Raw genomic sequence first — 14,365 nt, forward strand, 5'->3', positions numbered from 1 at the left:
GAAAAATTTAGAATTAAAATAAGAGTCGTGATAAAATGACGTGTAAAATGAACGTGGTAAGTGTACAAAATCATAGATCTTTTCTTCGAGATACACAAAAAAAAAAAAAAGATCTATGATTTTATGCACTTATTATGTATGGATTGCGAAGCGTCATTTTATCATTAGACTTAGAATAAAAGATTAAAACTAAGTTGAAAATTAGATTAAAGACGAAGTTTTAACCCTTAGGAGGTTGACTATGAGAGAAAAACATTCCTTAAACTTTATATATCACCTTAAAATTTCCATCCATTCAAATGGCTGTGATCAAATAAACACTTTTAAGTTCATTTTTGATTTAAAACTATATTGAGCACCCAATCATCATTGCCCGTTAGCAGGAAGCAATTCTGAAGCATGCCTCGAGAAGCGCATCTCAGAAGTTTGACTCAGCTCAGTACTGACTTGATGCGCTGATTACGGGTACTTCTTCCTCATTTATTATACCGTTGGTTCGACAAATCATGGATAAATGTTTGACCCAAAATCCTCATCTAACGGTTATTACCTCTCAAGTGAATAGTAAAATGACCAAAAACACCCCTACAGACAAAAACCAGAAAACTAACCAAATTACGAAAATGCCGCACTTTTTTCTTTTTCTTTTTCTTTTGAATAATGATTTCCTTACTCAAGAAAGTCTTCACTTGGTTAATACTTGGCTGACGTGGCATGAATACATAATCCTAGATTTTTTCTTTTGATGTGATGTACTGTTATGTATCCCGAGGAAAAGATCTATGGTATCGAGTCCGTACCACATCAACCGAGTATTGACCGAGCACAGCACTCTATTCTTTTTTCTGTTCGTCTCTGTCTTTTCCTTCCTCGCTGTTTCCTTCTTTCTTCTTCCGCGTTTTCTTTAATTTTTTTCGCGAACTTTTCTTTTCTCAACTCTTTGTCTCAGAAACCGCGTTTTTCGAGACTTATTTGCGGTGCTTTTTTCTCTATATTTGTGTCAACGAAGCTTCTTCGCCCTCTGTTCCTGAAAAACCCTAATCTCTCATCGTTTCTGTAAAACCCTAACTCTCATGGTTTAGGGGAAACTCACATTAAACTTTAATGGCTGAGAACGGTGAAGATAAACTAATCGCAGTGGCTCGCCACATCGCCAAAACCCTCGGCCGTACAGAAACAATGACCGACGACATCCTCCAGATCTTCTCTACCTTTGATGGCCGATTTTCCCGCGAAAAACTGTCCGAGAAGATTGATGAAGACGATCCGAGAAGTTACGCGGCTTTAGAACACACTTTGAAGCCTATAGATCGTCAGATCTCTCGGTATATATCTGCAGATCAACCGATCTGGTCTGATTCTGCCGATGCAGCGGCGTTTCTCGACGCTATTGACGAATTACTCGCCACGATCAGAGATTGGGATCCAATGGCTGGGGAGAAACCGATCGCTGCGTTTTTGGATCGCGCCGATGATCTTCTACAACAAACCATGTTTCGGCTAGAAGACGAGTTCAAATTGTTGATCGAACGAAGCGGTGAAGCGTTCGAGTTGACTCGATTGTACGATGGTAAATCTGACGCTGCTGGAAATTACTTGTTTGACTCGGAAGATGAAGAAGATGGAGAAGTTAACGAAGATGGAGAAGATCCGATCCCAATCGCTCATCCGATCTCTGATTACGATATTGTGATCGATGCGATTCCATCAGGAACGATTTCAGATCTCCATGAAATCGCAAAGCGAATGGTAGCCGCCGGATATGGGAAAGAATGCGCTCATGTTTACAGTAGTTGTAGGAGAGATTTCTTGGAAGAGAGTATCTCTAGGTTAGGGTTACAGAAGCTGAGCATCGAAGAAGTTCAGAAATTGGCTTGGTCAGATATGGAAGACGAGATCGAACGGTGGATCAAAGCGGTTAACGTCGCACTTCGAATTCTCTTCCCAAGCGAACGTAGACTCTGTGATCGAATTTTCTTTGGTCTTTCCTCAGCTGCTGATCTTTCATTCATGGAGGTTTGCAGAGGATCTACAATCCAGCTTTTGAATTTCGCCGATGCAGTCGCCATAGGCAGTCGATCCCCAGAACGATTGTTCAAAATCCTTGATTTGTTCGAAACCCTAAGAGATCTAATTCCCGAATTCGAATCTGTATTCTCAGATCACTTCTGCACATTCCTCCGGACAGAAGCTGTAACGATATGGAAAAGACTTGGTGAGTCAATTAGAGGGATTTTCATGGAATTAGAGAATCTAATTCGGCGAGATCCAGTGAAGGCAGCGGTCCCTGGTGGTGGTGTCCATCCCATCACTCGATACGTCATGAATTACCTCAGAGCCGCTTGCGGAGCTCGACAGACTCTTGAACAAGTTTTCCAAGAAAATCACATCTCCAATGGTGATTATCGAATCTCTGACCATTCGTCTTCTTCGTTATCAGTCCAAATGAATTGGATTATGGAGCTATTAGAAAGCAATTTAGAGGCGAAATCTAAGATTTACAGAGACCCATCATTGAGTTCTGTTTTTTTAATGAACAATGGAAGGTACATTATTCAGAAAGTAAAAGATAATGAATTAGCTTCACTTCTTGGTGAAGATTGGATTCGAAAACACACGGCCAAGGTTCGACAATGTCACATGAACTATCAAAGAAGTTCTTGGGGTAAAGTTCTAACAGTATTGAAGGTCGACAGTAGCTCGCTTTCCTCGAACTTGGCTGCCAAATCTATGAAAGAGAAACTGAAGGTTTTTAATCTGCATTTCGATGAGATATGTAAGACTCAATCAAGTTGGGTTGTTGCAGATGAACAGCTTAGAACAGAATTGAGACTTTCGATTGCTGGGAATTTGTCTCCAGCTTATAGAAATTTCTTGGGAAGGTTCCAGAATGTTCCAGAATTAGGGAAGTATGGAGACAAGAATATTAAGTACGGTGAAGAGGATGTTGAAGCTCGAATTAATGAATTGTTTAAGGGAAGTAGTGGATCGAGTGGTGGCCGGAAATGAAGAGGAAAATATAGAGTGTTATTATTGTTGTTTTTAGTGTAATTTGGAGGTTTGTGTCTTGTAATAATCTCTGGTTTATTAGTATCTCTTGTATTTATTTGTTTTTTCCACATCTTTTTTATTTAATATATATATATAGGGAGCGGTTCAACAGCCCCATATGGTGCCATGCAGTTTTTGTAAATCATTTTTGATGGGGTTAGAACTTTTGGAATAGGCTGATTTTTTGTGAGGATGATCTCTACGGTCAAGAGATCATCCTCACAAAAAATCAGTTCATTTTGAAACTTCTAACCCTAGTTTACAAGTTGAAGAATCGTGGACCGTCCAATTTTTGTAATTCACTTTTGACGGAGTTAGAAGTTTTGGAATGAACTGATTTTTGGTGAGGATGATCTCCTCATCATAGAGATCATCCTCACAAAAAAATCAGCTCATTCCAAAGCTTGTAACCCATGTTTTAAAAAATGCATGGCACCATATGGGGCACCATGATGGGGCTGTTGAACCGCTCCCATATATATATATATATATATATATATATATATATATATATATATAGATGGTTAGATATACAGGAATCAGCTTTTGCGTGATTACATCCTAAGTTGATCTGTTCTGTTTGCGTGACACATATTCGTTCTGATCTATTATTTATTTTAAGTTTTGCAGGAGTGCTACATTTTAAATGACAAGATTGTAGATATGTAGGTATTTCTTTTGTAGTCCCCATCATTCATAGAATTTAAAGGTGTAAATAATTGCCTAAAAATTGATTTTCTTGTAATCATTTTATCTTAAAAGTGACTCCCAAGCTGGTCTTAATTGAAAGATCCACCTAAGGTACTTCGATTCGATTGAATTAGGGGGAAGGTGTTAGGTATCCCATCGTATCCACTAAATTGGCAGTTATTTAGGCCTTATTCATATGTGAGGACTTGGATAATTTTTGAAGATATTTTGATTAGTGAAATGATAATTGTATACATGAATGTAGATTGCATGAGTTTCTAAGTATGTGAGTGCGTGGTTTAGTGTAAATGGCAAGCTCTCACTACTCACTAGTTGAAATTATTTATGTTTGCTTAGAATCGAGGGTAACAACCTGTGAGAATAGCACTCGTTTGAATGCTTAATGAAAATGTACCCAAGAATGAGCTTGAGTTTTGTAGGTGAGGTCTTGGAAAACAACTCATGAGTAGGATTGCCCTCTAGTAATCTTCACGCGTGAGTGTATGCAAATTGGAAGTATGCTTGATGTTCTAATGGAACTTATAAAGGTGCGAGACCCCTCGTGAGAGGGTATACTCCCTAACTTTGTTTTACCATTAGTGAAATCTAGATTTCATGGAGAATGATGCTAACATGTTTGGTATGATTTTCACTACATGATGTATGCAAAATGCATGGTCTTAAAAATGGTGAGGATTATCCCATAAAGGAAATATATGCTCTATCCTTAATTTGCCTTTAAAGATGCTTATCTAGGTGAAAATGAACATGTATGCTAATGTTAAGCTACATGTTTGGGTGTTCTAAAATGGTCTTAGATGGTCCTTTTTTTTTTTTTCCTTCTGATTCTCAATCCATTTTTCAATTTTCGATCAGATTTACCAGGGTAGTAGGTAAGATAAGAGCTTGAATTGATTTAGGCTCTAAGGCATAAAGAGAAAATAGAGTGAGAGACATAAAAGTAGGAAGGGGGACGCAGGTAAAATAAGGAATGAAACTAAAACAACATTCCTACCTTGGTCTTCTCCTTCTCATTCTTTTTCTTGGGTCTTCCAACTTGTCTTTAAATAAGTTAAGATGGAAGTTGGACAAAAATTTTGGGTCTTTGAGGCTCTTGAGAAGAGGGATGGACATAATTTTGAGAGGAGAGAAAACTTGTGCCTTAAGCCTTAGGACTTCTTTATTTATAGGCTTTTTAAATATCCTTGGGGATATAATAGTCCACACATCACAAGTTTAACTTAATTGCAAGAAAACCACATTGATTGATCTTGTTTGCACTTCAACGATGAAGTCTTGATGGTCATTTACACCTTAATAAGTCTTACTAATCAGCATGATCAAATGTTACTGAGTGTAAATTTCCTTCAAAGTATCTAGAGAATTCTTTGAGGGATAAGATTGTCCATGCCTTTGAGAAGAGCTTGGATATATTTTTTTAAAACCTTAATGATGGCATGCAATTACCCAAACTTGAGGGTTTTAAGGGTCAATTAGTCTCTCATGAGTTTTAATAATTTGGGGTTAGTAGAGTAATTATCTCTTAAGATTCTTATAGAATTCTTTTGATAGGTATAAGGGTCCATGCCCTTTGAACTTAGTCAATTTGCATTGAAACCCTTGGAGAACGACAAGAATTAACCTACTAATTAAAAGGTCTTAAGGGTTAATTATCTTGCTTTGAGTCTCAACAAATTGGGGTTAGGAAGGTAATTGCTCTCTAAAAGAGGCTTTTGAGCACAAAATGTTCTACCCTCGAAGGTCCCATAATTTATTAGAAAAACTTGAGTGAAAATTTAAGAGATATAATAAGGGAATGGCAAAGAGGGTACAACTTCTCTTTCTTTGAAGGGTAAGGGGGTAATGAGACACTTAATGGGGGAAGGGGGAAGGGGGAAGGTGTAATCACATGGGATGGAGATCCTATAAATAACAGAAAACTAGTTGGTCCTCCCTTGGGGCAATGACTTGTGCAAATTTGCACTGGTCCTTGCTCTGAGGACGGACAAGGCAAAACTAAACCTGGTCCATGGTCCATGGATGGACCATGCCAACTCTAGTGTAGTCCATGCCTTAGGCATTGCACCTAGCTTAGTTTTGGGCTTCTTTGGATTTAGGCCTTGGAATGAGCTTGCTCTTTTTTTTTTTTTTTTGTTAATTTGAGGCCAAGCACTATTTTGCATGCTTTCTGAGATTAGCCTAAACAATTTGGGGTGTCTACAAAGATTATCCATAATTTGCAAGGATTGATGGTAAATTATAAAAGGATATTTATGTTATACAATATTTACACAAAATATTCAACACCATTAAAATTTAACATTCAAAAGGTAGCACATCAAAAGATGGCCCATTGACAAGTTAGTATTACCAATAATTGTCAAGCCTTGACTAGAACTTGGTCCATTGACTGCTCTACTTTCAAAATTTGATATTTGGACCATATTTTTGTATTACTATATGAAGAAAACACACTAAGTTAAACTACACAAAAAATAAAAAATAAATCAATCAATATAAGTTGCTTGATCCTTACTATCTTGTAGATACACATCAACGCATAGCATAGGTTAGCCATAACCCATCTTGAAAAAAAATCAAGTAATATGACAAAAATATGTAAAGAAATTACAATTAAAAGGAAAAAAAAATGACTATAATGATATTAATTAATTATGGGTTGTGATCCGTTGACTTATGAAGAATGACTCTTGAGAAACACATGATCCCAACTATTTCGATACAAAATCCAACAATTGCGTATCTTAATAACACAAATCTAGGAGATACTTATCCTGAAGATAAATCTTAATCATGTGTCATTCTTCATAAGTCAAGAGATCCAAACGCATTAATTATTAATTCAAGAATATTAACAAAGAAATTGTTATGTGTATCTAAGAGTAGAAATTTACCTTATGACGAGTTGATTCCAAGGATCCTATCATTATTAGATTTTGCTGCAAGTAAATACCAATTTTCATGGCCATTGGATTTATATTACTCCAGACGATAATTCAAAATAACTCATGGACTAACCCTGAAGAGCCAAGTTTCAAAAGTTACCCTAAAGAGTATATATTTGAAATTTTTATGAATCTTGATAACGCTCTTTAATATGTAAAAAAGATAGGACTATCATGTAAGGGTGTCTGAATCATTCTTATTAACTAATCTAAGAATCTTATGTGTTTTCGATCTCTAACATGAGCTAGAGCAGAAGTATTTAGGCCTTATCTAGTAAGGGGTATTATTACCATTTGGATAAAACAAAAATGGATATAATTATATTTTTTATTTTAAAGTTTTTCTAATAAATTTTTTGGAAGTGAAGAAATATTTTTCATTTTTGTAAAAATTGACATAGATTGTTTTATCGTATTTATTATATAGTCATTTCTTAATTTTGATTTGTCTTTTGTAAATTTCTGTCTCTTTGACAGATCCAACTATTTCAAAATCCTTAACTTTAGGTGTTCAAACCAAATGGTTTAATATGCCAAATGCTGAAAATATCATAGTGATTTATAGAATTACTATAAATCTATGATGTCTTTAATTCCAAATGTAATATATCAAAGTCAAACAAAATGATTGACTATACTATTTCTAACAAATTTTACAAATACTGTAATAACTCCAAAACAAATTCAATGAGATAATGTTGATCTCAATAGCTATTAAAAAAAATAGAAGAAGTACAAGAATCTCTAAAAAAAAACTATCAAATAGAAAATCTTATTGAACATTCTGATGGTAGTATTGAAATTAATTTTGACACAACAAGTCAAAAGAACTATGTTGTATCAAGACTATCAACAAGTTCATCCTCTTGAAAATCATTTGATCAAATGATTAACAAAACATATAATACTATTTCAACTCATATTTCTTATCCTTTTTATCCAAAACATAAAGAAGTTGAAATAGAATATAATCCTACAAAGTCTGATTTCGGTAGTCTACCTAAACAAGTTAATATGATTCATTTTAAAAATAAAAAATTTACAATAAATAAAGAATTGCTAAAAGTTGATATCCTAAAAAATTCGTCACACAAATGATTTTTTAAAAACTTTTTCCAAACGGAATTAAAAAAAATTAAAGAAAAATGGTTTGACGAGATGACCAAAAAATAAATTCATATTCTATTATTTGCATGGTTGAAAATTCAAACAAACTTAAAATTATCTCATTCTATAAATATGTTAAAACAAAAAATACGAATGTGAGAAACAATAAAAAATGAAAAAAATGAATCACAGTTTTTTCCTTTTAGAGCTATAAAAACAATGAATTCAATAGAGACACCTCTTAAATTTGAAGCTCAATTTTAAAAGAAAATGTCTTATATACAAAAAGATATATCCCATCTAATTGAATAAAATAATTATATTAACACATATTTTCATCAATTAGGACAACAAATATGATTATTATCCAATAAATTAAACACAAAATCATAAGAGAGCCATCAACAATTAAATCAAAAATTAAAAATCATTTTTCATATTCAAAAGGGTTTATTCCCAATAAAGACTTCTTCATCATTTTTGAAAGAAATAACCGACAATGAAGAAGAACATTTCCAATTCTCAAATATCCAACGTAATTTGAATCCATGATTGTTTCTCAAATCCAAAGCCAATTGTTCATAGAAAAAAATCTTTTTAATACAAAATAGTTAAATCTTTCGTTAAAATTCTATGAAACCATTTTAACACAATCTCAAAGTACAATAATATTTCACAACCTTGATCAAGAATATGAGATTACATATTCAAAATTAAAAATTTAAAAGATCATTTCATCTCATGAATGGGGAGCATCCTTTTGGGTTTCCAAATATGTTAAATCTCCCAATAATCAGCAAATTCCTTACACCTATCGGGATTATCAAAATGCATGAAAATTTATTATTCTCATACAAAATTTTAAAGGATCACATCTTGATTTCTTCAATTTTGACAAAAATTCAACAATCAAATACCATATTAGTTCTATTAATAATAGTGGCAATATTTTGAAACCATTCTTGATATCTTCCCAAACGATCAAATTCTTTAGTTTGAAGATTTCCTCAACAATAATAAATTTAAAGTTGAAGAGATGAATTATTAAATATGCTCTAATTTGCTCACACCAGTTGTTCATGGATACTAAAATGACATTATTCAAAAGAATTGTTGAATTACTTTCTCACTTTTTTTCGAAATATGTATCTGAAATAGTGATACAAATATGATCAAAGCAAGGTAATTCCTAAATCTTCTAAAAAAATTGTCTCCATAAAAAATTTCTAAGTTATTAAAGGCCCAAACAAAATCATATGCCCAAGCTATAGTCGCTTGTACAGCAACTCTAACATCATCACCTACAACGATTTCTTCTTAAGACTTTGCATTAGCCAATAAACAAATGCAAAAAATCTAAAATGAACTACAATATCTCAAAGACTCTATCTCTACTAAAGGATTGATACCAACATAGTTTTCTTCAGATTCTCATCAAAGTATCTCTGACAATGTAGACAAAAAGCACTTCCAATTCTGACCGACAATGAAGAAGAAGAACACTTCCAATTCTGACGTATTTAATGTGTTTAATATGTATTAAAATTTAATTATTTGACTATTTTTAAAAGATGAAAATAACCCTAGTTTAGGTGAGGTGCAATTTCTTTGCAAATAAAATATAAATAATATTTTACACAAAAAATTAAAGAATCTATTTATCGAATTAACAAATTATAGATCAAGTCTTGTATTTTTCTAAAGTAGATTTATTTCCTCCATGTTACTTGTGTTGTTGCGATGCTCGGTTCCTAAACCATAATAACTAGATGGCAACTCCCAAACCTCAAAAATCAAAAGCGGATCCGCACACCCCGAGGATCGAGGGCACTTTCACATACCTGATAACTTCTACTAACTGAATCAATCTAAAAAAATGAATTAAAAAAAAAAATCAATTAACTCATTCAGTTCAACCAATTTGACCGATGACCCGATCTGGTTTTTGAAAGGATCCGTCCAATTTTTGAGTGATTTTTAACATACCCTTCCTTGATTTGATGAATATTTGAGATGTCCCTTATAAGTTTTTACCGCTATTTTATATTATATTATTCAATATTTATATATATATAATTTTTAAGTATTTTCATCTTATGTAGTTATGACTTATTTCCATGAAAACTTTTTTCATTTTTTTTGGTGCTCACCTAATAATGAATATGGTTCCACTCTTAAAGCATTGGTTTCACATCCATCCATGTAATCAAAATAAGTATATTACCGCTATTTTATATTATATTATTTAGTATTTATAAAAAAAAAGTATTTTCACCTTATGTAGTTATGACTAGGGATGCAACTTGATTTGGTTTGTGGTCAAATTGGAACTGAACCAACATAGGTCAATTTTACTAAATAATAATTAGAATTGAACCGAAATGCCAATAGAACCAAACCAATCCAAATCGAACTAAGGTCAGTTTGGTTTGGATCGATACTATGGGTTGCCAATATTCTATAAACATTCTTGGAAATAAAATATTTTAATTGAATATATATATATATATATATATATATATATATATATAGGTTGGCGTTCAAAGGCCCTAAAGAGAGTCAAACATTGTGCCAAACCTTTTTTCAAAGTATGGTTAGAGACTTCAGAATAGGCTGATTTTTTGTGAGGATGATTTCTATGATGAGGAGATCATCTTTAACAAAAACCAGCCAATTCCAAAACTTATAACCCCATTGAAAGTTTGTTTATAAAAATCGGACTATCCACGATACTTCAACTTGTAAACTATGGTTAGAAGTTTTGGAATGAGCTGATTTTTGGTGAGGATAATCTCTTCACCATAGAGATCACCCTCACAAAAAATCAGCCCATTCCAAAACTTTTAACCCTTATTTTAAGAAATGTTTAGCATAATGTTAGGCTCTGTTTAGGGTTTCCGAATGGTTCCCTATATATATATTGGGAACGGATCAAGGGATATATGAAAAAACATATGTAAAAACAATGTAACACTAATAAAATTTCAAAATATGGGTTAGAAGTTTCGGATTGAGCTGATTTTTTGTGAGGATGATCTCTATGATGGGAAGATCATCCGAAAAAAAGGAATCAATCCAATTTGAAACTTCTAACCCCATTAAAAGTGATTTAGAATGTGGGCTGCCAATTTTTTGCAAATTTTTGCCAATAATTTGTAAATCACTTTTGATGGATTTAGAAGTTTCAGATTGAGCTGATTTTTTGTGAGGATGATCTTCTCATCATAGTGACAATCCTCGCAAAAAATCAGCTCAATCCAAAACCTCTAACCGATAGTTTGAAAATCATTGTTTTTACATATGTTTATATATATATGGGGACGGTTCGAGGGACGTCTCACAAATCGGCTGAGAAACCGATGCGTGGCTTCGTTGGATTTGAGACATTAGACGGCCTGGATTTCGTATTCAAGTCAATTGCGAGATAGCTAGGACGAAACGAAATATTTGAGGTATTTCCAAATACGTCCTTCATTTTTTTTTTATAACTTAAATAAACTCTCATTCTCTCTCATTGTAATGCAATGAAACCCATTCATTCTCTTCTCTCTCTCTCTCTCTATTGAAAACACAGAGTAGAACGAAACCCACGAATTCACAAGACTCTCTCGAGCTCGAACTCTCTCTCTCTCTCTCTCTTGATTGACAGCTTCACTCTCATCGTTCTTCTTTTGGTTTCCATCAATTTTGATAGCCAACTCTCGACGGTGGTCATCTGAATCAACGGATTTCATCATATGTCGACCTTTGTGATCGAAAAGGATGGGCTGAACTTTGGGGTGTTGTTCTTGCTCCAGGAGCAGAAATCTTCTTGTCTTCTTGTTTTCAGCGAAAAGTGAGAGAAGAGAGTCCTCAGCCAACCATCTAAAAAAAAAAAAAAAAGCTTAAATTGCAGAGAAATAATGGTGGACAGTGAATGGAGGAAGTTTTCTGTAAATACATCAATTCTTTTAAAAGATGGATGGAGTTTTCTGAAAATACATTAATTCTTTTAAAACAAAACACGTTTTCCAGCTGGCCACACGTTTTGTTTTAATACGAAATCCAAATCGTTAGGATTCTCTCTCCCAAAAAACCATAGTAGCAGCAGCCCTTATTGGAAACAATTATCAAACTTCGATGGACGGGAAATTAAGATCCGACTATATGGGTGATGAAGCTTCTGTTATCGTAAACCATGTTGCGTAGAGCTTGTAGTTCCATTAATTTCTTCTACCTTAATCAGGACCTCCACCTATCTGTTAAAAGGGATTCAAACCTTATTTTAAAATTAAACTGGATCAAATTTTATAGGTTTAGGCTTTCTAGTTTAGAGGTTTAAAGATCTTAATGTTTCTATGATTGTGAAGAGCTCAACGCATAAGGTTTCATCAGTTAGTATATAATTGAGATTTTGAGGGAAATCCCCTAAAGAAATCTCCATTATATAATTAGATTTGGACAGGTACTTGAAAAGAGGTTGAAGACAAATTTTAATGGAAACTAGAAGAAGAACAATAAGAGTGAAACTGTCAATCGAGAGAGAGTGTGTGAGAGCTCGAGAGAGTCTTGTGAGCTGTCAATTGGTTTCGTTGGATTACAGTGAGAGAGAATGAGAGTTTATTTAAGTTAAAAAAGAAAAAAATGAAAGAGGTATTTGGAAATACCTCAAATATTTCGTTTTGTCCTAGCTGTCTCACAAATGACTTGAATACGAAATCCAAGCCGTCTAATGTCCTAGATCCAACGAAGTCCACACATTGGTTTCTTAGCTGATTTGTGAGACGTCCCTTGAACCGTCCCCTACATACATATATATATATATATATATATATATATATATATGGGTCCCGTTCGCCACCCTTAGTTTTACCACACACTTTAACAAACGCATTTTTTCTTACATGGGTTAGAAGTTTCGGAATGAGCTGATTTTTGGTGAGGATGATCTCTATGGTGAGGAGATCATCCTCACCAAAAATCAGCTCATTCCAAAACTTCTAACCCCATCAAAATTGATTTACAAAAAATGGACGGTCCACAATTTTTCAACGTGTAAACATGGGGCTAAACATTTCGGAATGGGCTGATTTTTGGGGAGGATGATCTTCTAATCATAGAGATCATCCTCACCAAAAATCAACTCATTCCAAAACTTCTAACCCATGTAGGACAAAAAAACGTTTGTTAAAGTGTGTGGTAAAACTTAGGGTGGTGAACATTTCCCTATATATATATATAGGGAAATGTTCAGCACCCTAAGTTTTACCACACACTTTAACAAATGTTTTTTGTCCTACATGGGTTAGAAGTTTTGAAATGGGCTGATTTTTTGTGAGGATGATCTCTATGATTAGAAGATCATCCTCCCCAAAAATCAGCCCATTCCGAAATGTTTAGCCCCATGTTTACACGTTGAAAAATCATGGACCGTCCATTTTTTGTAAACCATTTTTGATGGGGTTAAAAGTTTTGGAATGAGCTGATTTTTGGTGAGGATGATCTCCTCACCATAGAGATCATCCTCACCAAAAATCAACCCATTCCAAAACTTCTAACCCATGTAAGACAAAACACGTTTGTTAAAATGTGTGGTAAAGCTTAGGGTGCTGAACGGGACCCATATATATATATATGAGAACAGATCAATGGACATACGAAAAAAACATATGTAAAAACAATGTAACATTAATAAATTTTTAAAATACGGGTTAGAAGTTTCGGATTGAGCTGATTTTTTGTGAGGATGATCTCTATGATGGGAAGATCATCCGAAAAAAAATCAGTCAAATCTGAAACTTCTAACCCCATTAAAAATGACTGAGAATGTGGATCGTCGATTTTTTGCCAATTTTTACCAATAATTTGTAAATCACTTTTGATGGATTTAGAAATTTCAGATTGAGATGATTTTTTGTGAGGATGATCTTCTCATCATAGTGACCATCCTCACTAAAAAATAAAAAAAAAAATCAGCTCAATCCAAAACCTCTAACCCATATTTTGAAAAACCATTGTTTTTACATGTCCCATGAACTGCCCCATATATATAGTTTGACTATAAGTCATTAATCCATGTCCTTAACTCTTAAAATAATTTATAATAAATTAATATATACTTATTTATTGCGGGTTCGGTTTTTAGTTCTATACAAGGTTGAACCTAACTGTAACTTATTCCAAACCTAATCTAACCAAAACAAAGCTATCTGTTTGATTCAGTCCTAGCTTGAACTGGATCAAGTTGCACTCTTAGTTATGACTTATGATACCGTGACACATTTTTTTACTTCTCTTCTTTGGGTGCCCACCCAAAAATGAATGGCTCAGCACACCATCACTGCTAGAATTTCCCACACCATAACCGGTCCACTTATTTACCTTACTCCCTTTTGAAAAGTTTAATGATTTTGTAATTTAACCGAAAGGACGGCTTAAAATCTCAACTGATGTGTACCCTGAAGAATTGAAGATTTTCCCCTCGGGATATATAATTGTACATCCCTATAAAACACATGCAGTTGTGTATCCCAAAGAAAAAATCTACAATTCTTGCACCTACCACGTCGGTA

The 14,365-nt window shown here is 33.9% G+C and overlaps 1 protein-coding gene across 1 annotated transcript; it reads left to right on the forward strand.

Moving 5' to 3' along the window:
* The first annotated feature begins 884 nt into the window (after positions 1-884).
* On the forward strand, positions 885-3,119 carry EXO70B1 (exocyst subunit exo70 family protein B1). Its single transcript, XM_086423330.1, has one exon. It carries the CDS (start codon positions 1,105-1,107, stop codon positions 3,007-3,009), a length of 1,905 nt encoding a protein of 634 aa, XP_086279456.1. The 5' UTR covers positions 885-1,104; the 3' UTR covers positions 3,010-3,119.
* Positions 3,120-14,365: the final 11,246 nt, after the last annotated feature.

The sequence above is a fragment of the Akebia trifoliata genome, chromosome 14 (assembly GCF_017979445.1).
Source record: "Akebia trifoliata isolate Shusen 1 chromosome 14, ASM1797944v1, whole genome shotgun sequence".
Classification (NCBI taxonomy): domain Eukaryota; kingdom Viridiplantae; phylum Streptophyta; class Magnoliopsida; order Ranunculales; family Lardizabalaceae; genus Akebia; species Akebia trifoliata.

What these genes read in the sequence shown, in the direction of transcription:
- EXO70B1 (XM_086423330.1), top strand. Translation starts at nt 1,105, where the DNA reads ATGGCTGAGAACGGTGAAGATAAACTAATCGCAGTGGCTCGCCACATC.